The 19320-nt window shown below is 51.9% G+C and overlaps 1 protein-coding gene across 3 annotated transcripts; it reads right to left on the bottom strand.

Annotated features, from left to right (window-relative positions):
- Window positions 1–868: 868 nt before the first annotated feature.
- Window positions 869–18627, bottom strand: LOC147912513 (tumor necrosis factor receptor superfamily member 26-like). Of its 3 annotated transcripts, XM_087422463.1 has the most exons (11): window positions 18517–18626; window positions 13291–13378; window positions 11921–12049; window positions 8849–8963; window positions 7372–7448; window positions 7039–7113; window positions 6626–6664; window positions 6491–6516; window positions 5339–5623; window positions 3168–3210; window positions 869–1953 (listed from the first exon to the last, which is right to left on the bottom strand). In XM_087422463.1, the coding sequence occupies exons 1-11, from the start codon at window positions 18568–18570 to the stop codon at window positions 1649–1651; spliced, it is 1236 nt and encodes a 411-aa protein (XP_087278589.1). In that variant the 5' UTR covers window positions 18571–18626; the 3' UTR covers window positions 869–1648. The 3 variants fall into 3 exon arrangements, with proteins under 3 accessions (XP_087278589.1, XP_087278590.1, XP_087278591.1); XM_087422465.1 differs by lacking the exon at window positions 3168–3210 and having other exon boundaries at window positions 1780–1953; window positions 18517–18627; XM_087422464.1 differs by lacking the exons at window positions 8849–8963; window positions 11921–12049; window positions 13291–13378; window positions 18517–18626 and having other exon boundaries at window positions 7372–8194.
- Between the last annotated feature and the right edge of the window lie 693 nt (window positions 18628–19320).

Raw genomic sequence — 19320 nt, 5'->3', positions numbered from 1 at the left:
GGACTTGTTCTAGAGGCTTCGAAGAAGGGATTAGGGATGGGTGAAAAGTGCATTCCGGGCAGAGGGGACTGTCCTGCAAATGACCCCAGCGGAAAGCAAGCCATTGAGAAATTCAGCATGACTACAGCACCCACCTGAGCAGCCCCGGCATGAGATGGGGCTTGAGGCTCAGGCTAGGGCTAGGGCTAGTGCTTCTTGAAGGATCTTGTAAATAAAGTCAAGAATGGCAGAGACCCACTGAAAGGTTTAGACAGGAGCGAGTGTGACCGGATTTCTGCTTTAGAACCACCATTCTGAAAACTGCTGAGTGGGGTAGGAATGGATTCAGGAAATCGAGACTTGATAGGAAGCCATCTTGATGGTCTGTGGGAGAGTGAATGGCGGACTGGACTAGCAGGGTGAGCAGACAGATCTAGGAGAGCCACAGGAGGCAGTAAATGCTGAGAAGTGAGGGGATAAGGAAGGTGGGGGATGACACCCAAATTTCTAGACTGAGAGAGACTGGGATAGTTGTGGTAGTTACTTTAATGATGAACTGGAAGTTGAAGATGCTTGGCACTGGATGGAAATAAGCAGGCTGACATGCAAATATTTCCAAGGACTGGTGATGTTTGCGGTGAGGATGGGCAGGGTGGGGTTCACATTCCAACTGAGCAATGAATGGGTGGACAGCACTGTCACTCCCAGGATCAGAGATGCCAGGAAATACCACAAACCACGAGAAGAGGCTTCTCTGGCCTCTGATCCCCATTGCGGAGCCCTTCCTCCCACAAATCACATCCTTGGGGCTCCTGCCTTCCTTGTGCATCAGGTCACTTCCCAAGGACGTCACACCCAAGATTGTGCATCCACCAGGAATGAGAGGAAATGTTATTCAAGATATAATTTTATTAGGTAAAGAAAAATTATAAAACTATGTATTGCTAAGATGAACAATCTTTTGGTAAAAAATATTTGGCATCAATAATTTAAAAAGTCCAGGCACTTAAAAAAGTTCTGTGGCTGTCACCATCCCCAGCCCAGCTAATACTGGTTTAGAAAGGTGGGGTCTAGTCTCAATCCAGTCGCATCACCAGGAAGAAGACCCGAGTGATGGTCTGATTCCAGCGCCACATACAGACTAGTGCTGACGGACTGCTCAGAGCAGCTGGCAGGGAGTGGCTTGTCACTGATTTGCTCACACATACTTATGGAGCATGTGGTTAATGCCACACCCTGATCTAGGTCAGGGGGATATCACAGTGACTCTGAGATCAAGGAGTTGGTGAAGGCAGCAAGACAACCACCAAAGCCTCCTGTCCTCAGTGCCTGGGAAGGGGTTCTAAGGAATGTGAACCTACTCAGCACATTAAGTGGTCCCTGGCAGACAAGCTCGCAGCCCCCTGAAATCCACTTAGCAGCAGCCCATCTCTGCCACACCAGCCACAGGCAGCTCCCCGGACTCCCTTGCCCTGGGAGGGAAGCACTCTTGCTTCCATGTGGAACTCACCTCCCCATTGAAAGCGTTATAGAGAATCTATTTAGATAAGGGGCACAGCCCCATCTAGGATTCATGAAATTTCCGATGGGATCAGAACTGGGTAGGACGCTCAGATCCTATCCATTCACGACACTGCTTAAAGTCAAGATCCTGTGCCAAGAGTGTACTCTAATTTGGGGTGTCTGCATGCCTACCTAAAATATTTTCAGCAACCAATCTGTTTATAATATTTTGCAAACATTCACGTAACCCCAATGTGTAGAGGGCAGCCAAGAGTCTAAAAATAGAAGCTTCCCTGCCTAACTTGTTTCTCCACGTGAGGAGCATCTTATGACGTCCTTCCATCAGATTTCCAGGATTCTCGTATTTGCAAATCTCAATGTCATTTTCTTCAAGTCCAATCAATCTCATAAACATCTTCCAATCATTTGGTGGAACCTCACGTTCGAATGCAAGATAGGTCAAACTGGAGACTGAAAAATATAAAAAGAGTTTGTTTACATTTCTGGAAGGTAGGTGTAGCATCCACCGTAACTCTGCTCCCTAGGGGTGCAGGCGCAGAGGTGTCTCCACCTTCCCCGAGGGCTGGGCACCAGCCGGCACACCATGGCCCAGGGCTTGGGAGGCCCTGTGCTACTCCAGCTGATCCCACAGAAGGGACCAGGCCCAGAGGCCAGGAGACCGAGGTCGGGCCATGACCTGCGTGGCTCTCATTGCACCTGTTGCTTATTCATTCCTGGAGCCAATGAGCCGGGCAGAAGGAACCCAGGATCCCGAGAGAGTCGGAAGTCCCCGTGGAGATAAAGAATCTGCTGAGGATCCCCCTGCCCTTCCTCTCCCATCCCACGACACGGGGAGAGAGGCAGTAAGGTGGTTGGCACTGAAAAGGCCACCTGGCATCAGCCGGGGGGGGGCGGTGTTTAGGGTCTGAGACCTGGGGCAAGTTCTGTAACCTCTCTGAGCTTTGGACTGTGTTGCTTTTAAGCCCGTAAAATGGGGTGGTCTCGCAGAGCTATTGGTCAGGATGAGATTATAAAAAGCAGCTGAGGGAGCTGGCCCGGTGGCGCAAGCGGTTAAGTGCGCGCGCTCCGCTGCGGCGGCCCGGGGTTCGCCCGTTCGGATCCCGGGCACGCACTGATGCACCACTTGTCAGGCCATGCTGTGGCAGTGTCCCATATAAAGTGGAAGAAGATGGGCACAGATGTTAGCCCAGGGCCAGTCTTCCTCAGCAAAAAGAGGAGGATTGGCAGATGTTAGCTCAGGCCGATCTTCCTCACAAAAAAAAATTAAAAATAAAAAGCAGGTGATATGCAGCACGTGCTCAATAAATACTCACTCTTGTACCACTAAAAACACAGCATCACAGCCATTGCTAGGGGACCTAGCAATCTAGGTTATGCAAGTACTCCTAACACTCACTCATGTTTTTTCTTAAAAACATGAAGTTTTATAAAATAAAAGCAACATTCAGTCTGTAAGAACCCCACAAAACTTATATTTGACAAATGTCTTTTCTGTCATCAGTGAGTGTGAAAAAGTACATTTCAAATCTACAGGAAAGTTCCCTATAGCTTCGAGGAGGCAGGTGTTCCCCCATCTCAGAAATAAGGACATTAGGCCTTGACATTCACGCCAAACAAGACTTAAGCTGAACAGTCATTATAAGGGAAGAATTTGGATCACTTACAGTCAGAGGACGTGTCTTTTAAAAAATATTTTTGTTTATATTCCTGCAGAGAGAAGAGAATAAAATTGTTCCAGGAGAAGAAATCTGTGTGGCCTCTTCGAGGAATTGTACTCAAATAGAACCAGAAACTGGTTTCTGGTAGGAACAGTAGGGTGGGAGCAAGTGGGCCTCCATGAACCTCAGAAGACCCACGAGTTGGACAGCAGAGTTGGCCCACTGCCTCAAGACAGGTGGCAGAGAGCTCACAGCCCAGCTGTGCCCTCTAGGTCACGCTCCCCAGGACACTGCTTGGGCCCGGGGGTAACACTGTTGTCACAGCTGCCCCTGCTTGGGTGGGCGGGGGTCCTGGGCCCAGCTGCTCTGAGTGTGCCCCCGACTCTTTCCCAGACCCCCCACCATAGGGGGGGCAGGTAACAGTTGAATGCTGTCACCTGGGGTGACCTGTTCTACTCTTGACAATACTAATGGAGAGGACACCTGTCCGCAGAAATGCACTGTGAAGGAATATCAGTGACTTGAATGCCGTTTCCTCGTTCATGGAAATCTGAGCATGTACCAGCGGACTCTGGATACCTTTTAAGGAACTGCTACTACAGACGGCTCCACCCCGCTTCTCCCGAGGACGAGGTTAGGTGCTCTCTTTAGTATCAAGCCGCCTGCTGTGGGCATAAGGCCTGGAGCCTGATCGCAAGGTTCAACCCAGCTCTGCCTCTTGTCCGCTGCAGGCCCGGCCCGTGCCTCGCCCTCTATCCCACAGCTGCTCAGACATAGAACTGGGTGAGGAGGGCTGCACTCTCCTAGCACAGCCCCAGAGGAAGACCCAGGGCCCCCAGCACCCTGCCTGACCCCCAGTGCCTCTCGCTGACATGGGCACAAAGTCCTTACTTTTGCATTTTATTTTCTCAGACTCTTTGGACAATCAGACAAGTCACAGACCATCTCCTTGAAATGATACATTAGGGCACATGACCCACTCTCTCCAGAGTTCTCAACCTCCATGCCCGTGCCAGGGTGCCCCAGGGTCCATGACCTCTGGCACAGGAGCCCCATGATCTCCTCCCTGGCACCTTCCCCCTCAACTCCTGACCTGTGCCCTGCCTGCACGATCCAGAAACAGGGGGTCCTCATCATTCCCCAAACACTGGCTCCGTGCCCCTCTGAGAGGCAGCACACAGTTCCCTCTTCCTGAGGGGCCTTCCTCCCCAGGGCCACTTAGTAGGTGTCTGCTCAGTTTGCCAAATCTTATTCAGGTGTCACTGCCTCGGGACAGCCCCCCTGAAGCCCCACAACAGAGAACAGAGACTGTCACTCTCCGTGCACAGCTGGACACGGCACCTGCTGCCATCCTGCACGGTCCACCTGGTGGATGGGCGTGTGCTCCCCTACTCCCTCCCTGGTCCCTGCAACCCTGCCTTCTGCGCATGCCACGCCTGCCACACAGGAGGCGCTCGGCTGAGGTCTGCTGCACTGACCCCAGAGACGAGTACGCACTCAGGAGGTGGTGGTGTCTACGACGGCGGGCTGGGCCTCCTGGGTCCTGCTGCATTCCAGTCATGGGATGGACACTGAGCCTGAGCGCCCCCTTGGACAGCAGGTTGGGTTGGGGACTGTTATGGGTTGGTTTATGTTCCTCCAAAGATGTGGAAGTCCTAACCTCCACTACCTATAAATGTGACCTTATACGGAAATAGGGTCATTGCAGCTGGTCAAGTTAAGATGAGGTCATTAGGGCGGCCCTAATCCAATATGGCTGGTGTCCTCATAGAAAGGGAAAATTTGGACTCAGACTCGTGCAGCAGGAGAACGTCACGTGAAGATGGAGGCAGAGAGGGGGATGATGCTCCTACGAGCCAAGGAACCCCACAGATTGCCAGAAACCAGCAAAGCCAGGAGGGAGGCCCGGAGCAGCTTCTCCCTCACAGCACAGAAGGAACCAGCCCGCCCACACCTTGATCTCGGACTTCTGGCCTCCAGCACCGGGAGACAATAAATTCCTACTGTTTAAGGTGCCCAGTCTCTGCTATGTACTCTGTTGCAGCAAGCCCAGGAAACCCACACAAGAATTTTATAAGAGCATGCACGCTGGCACTTAACACAGAGCCCTGCACACAGTAAGGGCTCAGTAAGCACAGGCTTTGTTATGATTCAGACCCAACCAATGTCTCACTCACCTGCTCCAGACTACGGAGGGAGGGTGCAGTCTCGGCCTGGCCCTGGAGCCCGCAGGCACCAGGAACATGACTTTGTAGCTCCTGCTCTGGGGCGGCTGTGGCCACCACCACCTGCAGCTCAATGCCTTCCTCGGGGTGCCCAGAGGGCCCTGGGCAGGTCCCGGCCCCAGGCGCCAAGGCTAACCTTTCTTCCTCCAACTCCTGTGTTGTTTCCACACCAGGGGCTGGCCGGTCCCTTTCAGGGTCCATCAGTAACATGTCGTTAGGCTGGCTGCGTTCAGGTGACTAAAGGACAAAAGTCATTGTTTTGGCGAGAGGAACCTGCAACACGGGCTCTTCCCAAGCCTCTTTTAGAGGAAAAAACGCCAAGTGTCTGATAGGGAAGCCAGAGCTGCGCAATTTTAGAGAATACTGTGTGGGGTCAGGTCCTGCTCTGCCACCAACTCCCTGGGGGATGCCAAGACAAGACTGCTGTGGGTTGAAGAGTGGCCCCCAAAGAGACACATCCCTAACCCCCGGGACCCGGGAATGGGACCTTACTTGGAAACAGGGTTTTTGCAGATGAGGTAATACTGGCTTAGAGTGGGCCCTAAATCCAATGACTAGTGTCCTTACAAGGATATTGACTCAAGACACAGAGACGCACGGGGAGAGCACCACGTGAAGACGGGGGTAGTAGAGATTGGAGTGATGCACCTACAAGCCAAAGAATGCTGCGGCTTGCTGGCAACCACCAGAAGATGCAAGGAGAGAGGCAGGAAGGACCCTCCCCCAGAGCCTGAGGGAGCCGACCCCACTGACACCTTCATTTCGGACTTCTGGCCTCCAGAACCGGGAGACAATAAGTTCCTATTGTTTTAAGCCACCTGGTCTGTGAAAATGTTTCGGCAGCCCCAGGAAACCCAGACAAAGCCCTTTGCCCATGTGTTCCTCAGTTTCCATTCAGTGGTCTAGACCAACAGAATTTAAATTATCTTCCAGCACATTCTGGGGCTCCAACAAGGTGGAGGCAGACGCCACCACGTGGCTAGGCTGTGGATGCAGGTGGAAAGGCCTGGGGCTGCCTTGCGCCCGCCCCTGGGATGTCTCCTGGGACTTGGCTGCCATCGAGGACTGAAACTCCCATTAGGCAAATCCCAGGGTGGTACTTACAGGGCTGCCTGGCTCATTTGACTCTTCTGAAAATCAAAAAAAAGACAGAAAGAAAATAATTGATATTAACCAGGACAATGACTTCTATGGGGGAGATGAAGTGCCTTCAACTCACAACAAAGACAGTGGACTTACGCTTCAAGACGCTGACAAACCACGGCAAAATCTGTACCCCTGGAAGACACAGCAGGTGAACTTACACAGCGCACTCACCAGCCCCCGGGGCCCAGCCGGAACCCCTCCCTCCAGAACATGCCCTGGCCGAAGTCTCCCCACTCCCCAGCCGAGGGCACCCTGGACAGCCAGTCTCCAGCCAGCTGAGCTGAGATTCAGGTCTTAAGACCCGTGTGTCAGGGAGTGCGCAGCAGCCGGCTCCCCGCCCCAGAGCTCTGAGCTCAAGCGCCCGAGAGGCCACTTGAGTTAGAAAGTGCAGAGCTGTTTTAAGTGAAAACCCCCGTCCAGAACCTGGGAACACCACGTCCCATTTCGGAGATCCTGAGGTGGCTGCTGATCTATTTTTCTCCAGGACTGACCTAACTCTAATTTACCTTTTTTCTTCAAGTAGTAAACGGGGATGACGATGACGACGCCCACAATGAAGAACCAATACCAGTTTGAGTTTCCTGGAAGGAGGCAAGAGAGAGAATGCTGTAGCAGGGGTCAGCACACTTTCCTCATCTGACTGAGTGACATGCTACATACAGAAAGTCTCCGCTCCTGGCAGTGATGGCGGTGGTGGCGACTCTCTGGGCCCTAAAGGGCTCTCCCGCTGATCAGTGAGTAGTGATGACAGAAACCACAGGGCCTGCAAAGCCTAAACTAGTTACCTTTATGGAAGAGGTTTCCTGACCCATACTGAAGAGATGGAATCAGCCTCTTACCTGGCTCTTGGTTAGTGTCTGTGGCACAAACTGTATCCCTTGTTGCATTGCAAGAGTGAAGGATGGCACCTTTACACCTGAGAGGAAAGAGCGAAGAAACTCTGAGCATTGCTTCTCCCCACCCAGGCCTGGCCCAAAGCATCCTTCTCCCCACCCCCAGGTCAGGGGTTAGGAGGGACCAGCTCCAGCTCCTGGACGGCCCGCCAGGCTTCAGGCAACCAGTGCCTGCCATTTCCCAGGCTATCTGGCCCAAAGAGGCTCAATGAGAGTCAAGCTTGGGAACTCTCTGTGATACATGGGGGAAGAGCCTCCCCGCCTCTCTCTCTGTTCCTGGATAGAGCTGTGTGTGGCTATGAGGACTGGACCAGTTGCAGCCCTATCTCTACCAAGAGGGAAGTCAGCCCGAAGATGAAGCCCACGGAGAAGGGGACAGGCGAGTCGAGAAGCCAGAGGCCTGATCAAACCAGACCTGAAGGCAGCCCTGACTTTGGATCTGTCAGGTTTTTTGCATGTGGCTTTACCACTGCAAATGTCTCCCCAATAAGTCTCCCAAAATCCACGCCCACCCGGAATGAAACCTTATTTGGAAATAGCGTCTTTGTAGATGTAACTGAGTTCAGACGAGGTCACACTGGATTAGTGTGGGCCTTAACGCATGACTGCTGTCCTTACAAGAGGGAAATCTGTACACAGACAGAGAGCAAGTCATGTGAAGATGCAGAGACACAAACGCGCAGGGGAGAAGCCACGCGCAGACAGAAGCAGAGGCTGCAGCGATGAGTCCACAAGCAAGGAGCGCTGGCAACACCAAGAGCTGAAGAGACGAAGAAGGGTCCTTGACCCCAGAGCCTTCAGAGGAAGTGCGGCCCTGCTGACACCTCCATTTCAGACTTCCGGTCTCCGGAACTGTGAAAGAATACAGTTCTGTTTTTTTAAAACCACCTAGCTGTGGCACTTTGTTACAGCAGCCCCAGGACACTCATGCTGCCATGCTGTGCCCGGAGCTCTCTTAGCTCCTCCGTGACTTCCTGTGGCTCCCTCCCTCCCTCCCTCCCTCATCAGGCCTGTCTACAATAGCTGCCCCTCACCCCCTGGCCTCTATTCCTCACGGACTGGTCACTGCATATGTTTGATGGTCTGTCTTCACCACTGCTGGGGCCTGGAGGCCTGCAATCCCACCTGCCAGCCACAGTGGGGCTCGTAATCATTTGCTGAATGACTGAATGAATCAATCAATGAATGAGCACTGACTCAAGGCCAGCCACCAGGCGGAAACATCCAGGTGATTTGTTAGATTTACTCTTCAGGGCACCTGTGCGTGGCAAGCGCTACCACTGGCCCTATCTCACAGATGGGAAACTGAGGCTCTGGGGAGGGGCACCTAAGTAAGTGACCCAAAGCCAAGCCAATGGTGAATGGAGGAGTGGGGGGCCCAGCCCAGGCCTGTCTGGTCTGCCCGCACCCCCAAGGCTGGAACCTTGTGCATCGGAAACAGTTCTCAATGCAGTCCATGGAGTCACAGTAGAAGAATCCCTCTCGGCACTGGCACTGCCGATCGCTGAACGGAGAGCACTCCTTCAGCTCCTCCTGATCTGCGACAGGAAGAACTGAGGGTCAGTCACCAGGGGTGGGACCACGTTCAGCTGCTGACTGGCAGCCATAGAATCTGCATGCACCTTCCCTTCTATAGCAGGAGCGGAGAAGAGGGAACAGCCAGACCATATTCCCCACCATCAGGGTGTCCATGGAGGGGCTGGTGTTTGACTCTGAAACCTGGGGTGTTTAGAGACCAGTGGGACCCCTGACATCTGGGGTGGGGGGACAGATCCAACTCCTCCAACATATCCCCCAATTTTTCCTTTTGTCTTGTTTGTCCCAGAAAGGACAGCACTATTATGTGTTTGAGCATGTAAAACGTGAGAGAGAACAGTGGACAGCAGAGAAGCCCTTGCACGCCTGCCCACTAGCGATAACCCTTCCAGAAGCCCTTCCAGTGTGCTCACGTCTACACGCCCTACAGACAGGTGCAGGGTAAGACAGTATTGAGGTGAAGAGCTTCATAACGGGGGGCATGTTTTAAAAACGCCTGTGCCCATCTGCCACATTTTCCCCTCTAACACAAAGAACTAGATGTGAGACATAAAAATAAAACGGGACCACACCCCCAAGCTTGACACCAAGACCATTGCCATGAGCCTGAAGCCCTGCCCCCGAGTTCAGCCCTCTATAACTTCACCATTCTCGCATGTCCGTAAACCCAAGGTTTTGAATGCCATGGGCATCAACGAGATGCTGCTGTGTCCCCATCCTGGGGCCGGCTTCTGCAGCTCACTCGGGTTATCTCAGCCCCTTCTCACGGTGGGGCACTGTGCAGGGTGTGAATTCACACCATTGTTTACATCCATTGCTCTGTTGACAGTGGGGATGCTTCTGGTTTTGTTATTACAAACTCTTCCCCATCTCGCTCAGCGCACACGGCAAGAGCTTGTCTAGGTCTCGACTGAGACGTGGCGCGGGGGGCTGTGGCTTAGGCACATTTTCAACTTAGCCCGAAATCCTTTCCCAAAGTGGCTGCACCGATTTCCTACTTCTCCCATTAGTTTATTCTCATTGTCCTACGTCCCCATGAACGCCTGGCATTAATGTTTTAAATCTGTCCGTCTGGTAGATGTAAAATAGCCTATCTTTTTATTTATTCCAATGCTTTTTCTATGTTTACTGATCACTTATCTTTCATCTTCTTTGTAACGTTCTGTGTTTCTTCCCACAAATTTTTTTTTCAAACCTTATTATTGATTTCCAGGTATCCTTTGTTTGCTCTGGACACTAATTTTACATGAGTTCTATGTTTCATAAATACATACATTTCACGGCTTTTCGTGTGTGTGTGTGTGTGTGTGTGTGTGTGTGTGTGTGTGTGTGTGAGATCAGCCCTGAGCTAACATCCATGCCAATCCTCGTTTTGCTGAGGAAGACTGGCCCTGGGCTAACATTCGTGCCCATCTTCCTCCACTTTATATGGGACACCGCCACAGCATGGCTTGACAAGCAGTGTGTCGGTGTACGCCTGGGATCCGAACCCCGGGCCGCCGCAGCGGAGCATGCACACCTAACCACTATGCCACCGGGCTGGCCTTGGGTATCTTTTGATGAACAGAAGTTTGTCATTTTAATGTGGACACGTTTATCAATTTTACTCTTACGGTTTATGTTTTTTTAAATGACAAATATTTTTTCACTGCCCTAAAGTCATAAAAACTCTATATTTTCTTCTTAAAGTTTTACTTTTCACATGTGGATTTTAATGCACCAGGAATTGATTTTTGCGGCTGGCGAGAGGTCGGGACAGTAGAAATTTCCCGTCCTGCACGAGACCTTTTCCTCTGAGGACAACCAATTATCTATCTTAGTATCATTTGAGGATTCCATGTTCCTACTGTGAAGGGATAGGTCATGGTGCCACACACCCCACTTCTCATCTACAGGGCTATTTCCACTGGTCCGCTGGGCTACCCCTACAGGAACACCGCTGTCTTAATTGTCTCTTTGTACAAAGTCTTAACACCTGGGAGAGCCAGTGTGCCGTCTTATCTTCATTCTTCAGGAGTGTTTTGGCAATTGTCAGCTTGTCAAGTTTCAGGAAGATTCCTGTTGGGACTTTCCTTTAATAAAAATTGCATGTATTTAAGGAGTACAGCACGATGAGCTGATCTCCCCTGGTGGGACTTTCACAGCAAATGCACTGAATCTAAGAATCACTCCATGGAGAACTAATATCTGACTTTCTTTTATGATCATCTTGTCTCTCTCTGCATATTTAGATTTTCTTAAATGTTGTTTATTCACATAAACGTTTCACACATCCTTTGCTAGATTTATTCCAAAGCAGCTTATATTGTTTTTGCTTATGCAAATGGTATCTTTTTCTAAAATTACATTTTTTAAAACAATGTTACTGATATATAGAAATTTATTTATTTATTATTTTTTTTGCGTGTGTGAGGAAGATCAGCCCTGAGCTAACATCCATGCTAATCCTCCTCTTTTTGCTGAGGAAGACAGGCTCTGAGCTAACATCTATTGCCAATCCTCCTCCTTTTTTTTCCGCCCCCCAAAGCCCCAGTAGATAGTTGTATGTCATAGTTGCACATCCTTCTAGTTGCTGTATGTGGGACGCAGCCTCAGCATGGCCAGAGAAGCGGTGCGTCGGTGCGTGCCCAGGATCCGAACCCGGGCTGCCAGTAGCGGAGCGTGCGCACTTAACCACTAAGCCACGGGGCCGGCCCCTGATATATAGAAATTTAGACAAACTTCTGTATATTATTCATGTACACAGCAACTCTGAAATCCTGATAATGTGTAGATTGATCCTTTAACCATCTACACGTTATCATCATGATAAAAATAAACCCCCTCTGGTGTACTCTGACGGCTCAGTCACCAGGTTCATCTGTAATCATTCCCTTTGGGGCGATTCCTACAAGCCAGGTTGAAGGGGGACCATTTTAAAAACCAAACAACTCACGGAGCCTGACTGCAGCCCACTTACCATCCCGGCAATGGGCACAGGGCATGCAGCTGGTCCTCCCCGTGCGGTGGGCCATGAAGGTGCCGTGCTCACATGGGGAGCACTCCCCGGAACCGTGATTCTCGAAGCAGTGTGCGCTGACATACTGCCCTGGGGGTGGGGGTGGTACAGAGGTTAGATGAGGGCCCAGGCCCCCAGCACAGTACCCACCCCTCGACTCCTATCTCCTCAGAACATTCGGGACTGATACTCTGCCACATGTCCCAGGAACCGGGGACCCGAAGCGCATGTAAACAAATTGCTTTGAGCATTGCTTCTGGAGCCCCCCTGAGAGCCTGCAAATGCCTGTGCATTCATTCCCCCCACCGCCCCTCAGCACAGGCTCAGCAGCTCAGGGCCCGATCTACAGAGGTGCCCTCCTGGTCCAGCGCTCGCCTCGTGCGAAGACTGTAGCTGAGCCAACTCATGTCCTCCCTGGGAAGAGGCCCTAACACCCACTTTGCACATGTGCTGAGTCCACAAGATTTCACGTGGGACCAATTGTGCATATAGGTGTGTGTGCACGCAGGTGTGTGTGTAGTTTACGTATAGGTATGTGTACAGGTGCATGTGGGGAGGGTACGTTTGCTCCCTGAAACAAAAGCCCGGTGGAGGCCCAGGTTCACGGATAAAATGAGGCACATGTGTGTGAGTGGGGGATTCGGATGGATGGGTGTAGGTATGGGCTGGGCCCCTTAAAAGAGGAGACCCATGGAGTTTGTTTCATTGATAACGTGTGCACACCTGTCCGTGTGTGCAGATGGGGGTGTGGGTGGTGCAGGTGTGGGGGCAATGGGCCTCTGACCAGGTTCCCTATGAAGGCCTAGGTGCTATGAGATGAGGCCTGGGGGGTGGGCGGAGCAGGCCCGTGGAGCCTGCGGCTCCTCATGGGCTCCGTGGGGCTAATTCCGATTCCAGAGCTCCCAGGTGAGAATGAATAAACCTCCAGGGATGTGTGCTGCATGGGGCAGTGGCGGTGGTCTCTCCACTAGGAGCTTCCCTTCCTCAGGTGTCCCTCATCAGCCCCCGACAGGAAGGTAGGTGGGAGGGTCCAGCCTGGGCACACACCCTGACTTCTGTCCTCCAAGCCCTGCTGAAGGCACCTCGCCCACCTCAAAACAAGCAGACAAACCCCTCTGTTCACAGGAGAGCCCCCAAAGAGGGTAGAGAGGTGGGCTGGGGGTGGTGAACAGTCGCTGGGTGGCTGCCAAGGAGAGGCCCACCTACCCTGAGCCAGCCTGGTTCTCCCCACCCAGGGTGGCTTCCAGCTCTGCTCCCAGGGCCTATGGCCTCCCTTCTCCCAGGTCATGAGGTCTGCCCCAGAAGGTTCTGGAAGATCTCCAGGGACTTACCAGCCGGGCAGAGCTTGCAGCAGAGTTGGGAGCTCTTGGCCTCATACTCTTCTGAGCTACACTGGGTGACACTGGCTGCCACAGTCACCTTCAATCAGAAAGGGAAGACTGGCGTTACCAGGAGATGCCTCTGCTCCAGGTAGAACCATCCAGGTCCTCGACATGGCCACCTGCCAACCGGGAGCACCGCTTCGCTCACGGGGGAGGGCTTTGCTGGAGGAGCGCACACTGGGACCTTTTTCTTACACACCTCTGTGCTGTTTGACGTGCAGTTCGGAGCAGCTATTAGTTGGGGGGCGGGGGGGCGACGGTATGTTCTTTGGTTCCCAAATACACGCCGTCTGGTCAACTATCTCTATCGTTGATATCTGTTCTATTCGCACGGTCAGAACTAGATCCTGTACAGTGCAGATCCTTTGCAATTGAGTGTTTGTTTTTGTTCTAGTACATAGTTAACTTTTTCAGCAGTTGCAAACACTTTGTCATGAAACGACATTATCTGTTGGGAACAGGGATCTGAGTTTGTACATAGGGATCTGTATACACACACACACAATGAAGCCTGTTCATTAGGTGGTCCCAGTTTTTTCTATTTTTTCTGCTCCATCTGTTGGTTTTGAGATGGATTAAAATCTCCTACTAAGTTTGTGGATTTTAGATTTCACTCTTCGAGTATGTCAGTTTTTGCTTTGTATATTTTGAGGTTATGTTATCGGATATATCCAGTTTCATGACTGTTTCACTAGTACAGTCGATCCTCCTTATTCACTGAATTCTATATTTGCAAACCCAGCTATACTCACTAAAATTTATTTATAACCCCAATGTCGATACCGTTGTTTTCTTGGGCACTGACAGAACAGTGAAAGATTTCACTACCCAACACATACGTTCCCAGCTGGGGTAGACCAAGGCGATGCTCTGCCATCCTGTTTCAGTTCTCAGAGCGTAAACAAGTGTCCTTTTCACGGCCTGGTTAGTTTTTCATATTTTTGTGCTTTTTGTTGGTGATTTTGCTGTTTACAACGACCCCCTAGTGCAGTGCTGAAGCTCCGTCTGGTATTCCTAAGTGCAAGAAGGCCATGACACATCTTACGGAGAAAATACGGGTGTTAGATGAGCTTCGTTCAGGCACAAGCTAGAGAGCTGAGTCCGAGCTATGAATCAACTTTACATTACATCAGGTGTCTTTACACAGAAACACACATCAAACAAGGTCACCTATTCATATGTTGATGAAAACGCTGCGCCCCAGGGCTCCCAGGGACCTAACCCTGTTTCTCCTCCCAGCACGGGTTCAGTGTTGGCTCATTCCTCGCATACGAGGACTTGGGAGAACAGACGCACCACACACATGAAAATCGATTATCTGCTCCGCGGCTGGTTCCTTTGGTCATCACCGTCCAGTACCTCTTTCCCTACTAATGCTTTCGAGCTGGAATCCTCTTTTATCTGAGTGTGACGGTGACATGCTGCTGCACTGGGGTGAGAACATGCCAGCCGTCGACCTTTCGTTTCCCACTCTCGTTTCCCACTCTCGTTTCCCACTCGCACTGCTAAGTGCTGCATCACTTCCTTCTAGGCACAGCTCTTAACAACACCACATGGCTCGATGTTTCTTTCTGATTCAATCTGATAACTCACAACTGAGATTAACCTATTTATATGTATCAGATTACACTCTTTTAGACTTATTTCTACCATCTCTTTTTGTGTTTTTGACATCAGACTTTCTCTTTGTGTCCCCCCCACTTTTTCTTTCTTTTCTAGCTTTTGCTTCCTTATTCCTCCTGGATCCTCCAGATCCTGTTTTGCTTTCCTTCACTGCAAAACTGAAGAGATTCTATTTTTAGTTTTTACTGGTTTATGCTGCATTTTAACTTGGAGAAAATGAGGCAAAAAGTAACAAAAGTATTTAGGTAGGTTTAAAGAAGAAAATCCAGTTTGCAAACACCACAGTCCTAACGGCTTCAGGCAAGAACCATCACAGGCTGCTAGCATTCTGTCAGTGACAGCATGAGAAAAACAGAATATTTACATAGTTTCAAAGCAACTCCCCACAAGATACTGGGTAATTACACAGGGGAAAAATAGTAACTTCACAGTGAGAGATCAGGCAAAGACCACCCTAACCAAGTGGTCACTGTCACCACCGTCGTCAGTCACCACCACCACCGGTAAAGAGACAAATCGATATAATGTGTCACGTGTCTCCTCAGATGAGGCAGTGACAAGCACAGAGCATCACTTCTGTTGTGGTCATCACTTCTATTTTTGCCGGAAATAAGAACCCATCAGACAAACCCCAACTGAGAAATAGTCTATGAAACGGTAGGTTTCATAACACAGTACTCTTCAACAGTGTTAAGGCTGTGCAAACACAGGCAGACTGAGGAAGGGCTCCGACCTTCCTCAGGGACATCGGTGGGCCCGCTGGTGACATCTGAAGGCGGTCTGTAGGTGGACAAGAGCACCACACCGCCGTGGCTCTCCCGGTTCTGATCACTGCTGAGGGTATGTAAGACGCCATCCTCGGTGAGAGCCGGGGGGTGGGGGGTGGGGGTGGCTACGCAAAGTCTTTGTGCTGTCTTACTTTTTGTTTTGTTTTTTTGAAGGATAATTGTGTTTTTTTTTTAATTGGGCTAAAATTCATTTAACTTAAAAGTAATATAGAAAAATGTTTCTATTTTTTTCATCATGAATTTTTTTTTGGCGTGAATTTTTCATGTTTTCAAGATACTGCCTCAAAATATTATTTATCCTGTTTTCTGAGTGTTTTTGGTGCTCCCGTAAATTTTACACCAGACATGAGCACCCGACTCACTTTCTCCTCCAGCCCCTCCCTTGCAGATGACAAAGGGGTCCCCATTTTCCTACCCATGGGCCACCTCCCACTAGCAATGTCCCCACCCCCCGGTGGCTCACCCCAGCCAGGAGTTCCCCTCCTGACTCCAGTTTTCCTCTTCCCCCTCTGCTACCCTCTTGGGCTCCTTCTACCAACTCCTCAGGCTGAAAAATCCCCTCCAGTCCCTTCACTTGCATCGCAGGAAATTCCTCAAGATTGGCCCACTAGACACCCAATCCCAGGTGGGAACCACAACCTACCAGCATTTGTGAACCCACGAAAGGACTTAAATGAGCAAGAACAGGCCACCAATTTGAAGTGAACAGTCTGCTTCCCTGGGCAACCCCTTCCTTACAGAAAGGAGGATGCTGGGAGGGACTGCACAAGGCTAAGAAAGACTTAGGACCAAACCACCCCGCTTTGAAAGAGGCTCTGGAAGGGGATCCTGAGAACACTGGAACCAGCGGCCCACGACAGACAGAGGAGAGGCATTTCCTCTGCCACCCTAAGGCAGCCTTGCAGGCTAAATCCAGAAGATGTGAATGGATATGAAGGTTCTCCCAGCCCTGAAGCTTCAGGATGTAGGATAAGAAGCCGACAGAAGAAAGCACCCCGAAAAACACAAACCAACCCGTTTTGATGCACAGCCAAGCCTCATGGAAGAAAAGGCCCTCTGGATAAAACTTGTCAGCTCTTAAAGCGGCCCTGCAGGCAACACCGCCTCTGCCTTGCTACATCACCAGATGGGCTTTGCTACAAGGCAAAATGATCCCAATAAAGGAGGCTGCCGGCAACCAGCCTGGAGGGCAGGAGAGATAAAAGCACGGGCCAGGACCAGTCAGATCTCGTTCTGACTTTGCCGTGGAACAAGGCCCACGGAGCCATGGCTTATGTACACCTGCAAAAACGCAGCCAGAAGCAGGCAGGCCCAGAGTTGAGGAAACTTCTCAGGAGGCATTATGCAGGAATGCACTTGAGGTAGAAAAACACCAAGACCAGACTAATCTCACAGATTGCACAAAAAAACCTGAAGTCGACGCACTGCTCATTATTTAAAAGTGCTGAACACAGAAGCAGCATCCTTTTCAAAGCAGAAAAACAGCAATGCTGTAGACAAATTGGCTTCAAGGAAATTTAACAACGTGTTGGGTGTGGACAGTTTGTTTCCCTGGGTTCATTTACAAGTTGAAAGGAGCAAAGAATGCAGCCTGGACAGCCCTAAGGCCTGACTTGGAGAATTCTAGGAGAAGCCCCCAGGGCAGTGAAAGGTCCCACTTCCTTTGATTTGAGGCTAACACGCAGAGGCAGAGTAATCATATCCTCTGCTTGCTGCTTCCAGGAACCTATCAAATCATTTACTGTGACAACGTATTATGGGGAACAATTACTCAGGCTTTAAAAAATGTTAGTGATATTCAGAAAAGAGTGAACCAATATGTATATGAAACTATTTCTGCGTGAATGCTATGTATTAGAAAACAGCTGAGTTTATTTGTAGCCAAAAAAAAAAAAAAGACCAGACTTATATTAAAAAAAAAAATTCATTCGGCTTCCCCGCGACCTCCGGTTTCCTTGTTTCCCCGATCGGGGCACCGGGGAGCTGTCCGGACACGCTCCGCGGGCCTGGATGCATACCCCCAAGCCCTGCTCTCCAGAGGTGGGCACCCCGAACTTGGGCAAAGTCTCGAGTTACCCTCAAAACATTGGGGCACCACCCCGGGCCCACCCTGCGCCAGCGTCGGCCACCGGGATGCCCACAGCCTAGGGTAGGGAGCGGGGGCAGCGCCGGCTCCCGGCACCACGCCCGAGCCCAGCTCCGGGCGGAGGAAGGCCGTCAAGGCTGCCCAGCTCCTGCGGGTACTTTGAGCGCCCCGCCCCTTTGCGCGCACGCCGCCTCCACGCACGCCCCGCCCCCCACGGTCCCTCCCCCCATCGGTGTCGTCGCCCCCACCCCCACCCCCACCCCGGCATCTCTCCGCGCCCCAGCGCCCCAGCTCTCCTCCGCGCCCCGGCTCTCCCTGGCCTCCTCGACCCCCGGATCCCCCGCGCCCCAGCTCCCCCCGGCCTCCCCGCGCCCCCGAGCCCCGGCTCTCCCCGATCTCGCCTCGCCCCGGCTGTCCCTGGCCTCCCCGACCCCCGGATGCCCCGCGCCGTGGCTCCCCCCGGCATCCCCGCGCCCCCGCGCCCCTGCTCCCCCCGGCCTCCCCGCGCCCCCGAGCCCCGGCTCTCCCCGGCCTCGCCTCGCCCCGGCGCCCCCGAGCCCCCGCGGCCCGGCTCTCCTCCGCCTCCCCTTCCTCCGGCTCCCCTCGCGCCCGAGCCCGCAGACCAGCCGCAGCCGCCTTCGCTGCCCCGGGCAGGCCCCGCGATCAGGGCGCACTCACCGCCGCCAGAAGCAGCAGCAGCAGGCGCCACAGCACGAGTCCGCGCAGAAACATGGCTACGCAGCGAATGAATGGCGCCCGCAACTTATACGGCCCGGAGCCCCGGTCTCCGCCCCCCCAAGCATGCGCAGAGCCGGCGAGGAGGAGCCCCGCCCTGTCCAGCGCTCATTTCCCGCGGGCGGGTGGGGACGTTCGTCCCGCTGCAGGCGCCCTGCCGGGGACTCCCAGGCCGAGGACCAGGTGGTCGGTGCCTTCGGCCTGTAATTCCTGAAAGTGATGTGTAATTATTGGAAAGAAATTGTCCTTATAGCTGACGGTGACCAGACAGGCCCCCAGGAGTTACCCTGTAATAGTTTGCTAGGCTGCCATAACAAAACAAAGTACTACGTAGAGGAAGGTGGGCACAGATGTTAGCTCAGGGCCGATCTTCCTCAACAGCAACAACAGCAATAAATAAAATGTGGTCCATGAAAAAAAAAAAAAGTACCACAGACTAGGTGGTTTAAACAACAGAAATTTAGTGTCTCAGTCCCGGAGGCTGCAGGTCTGAGATCAAGGTGCGGGCAGCGTGGGTTCCTTCTGAGGCTGTGAGGGAGAATCTGTTCCCGTCTCTCCCCTAGCTCCTGGTGGTTGCCAGTGTGGGAGATCACGATTTGGCCACCCTGGAATATATCTGTTTACCTTGATTGTTTTCTCTGAGGGACATTTGACCTCCCCCACTAACTGCCTAAAGAATTTGACATGGTGGCTCCTTCCTGGGACAGATCTTCCATCTGATGGCTGTAATATAATGTAAAATAGATG

Source organism: Ceratotherium simum, chromosome 34, assembly GCF_057802395.1.
Source record: "Ceratotherium simum simum isolate JZ-2026a chromosome 34, ASM5780239v1, whole genome shotgun sequence".
Classification (NCBI taxonomy): domain Eukaryota; kingdom Metazoa; phylum Chordata; class Mammalia; order Perissodactyla; family Rhinocerotidae; genus Ceratotherium; species Ceratotherium simum.
The sequence above is the reverse complement of the archived record's forward strand: the minus strand, read 5'-3'. Positions and strand labels throughout refer to the sequence as shown.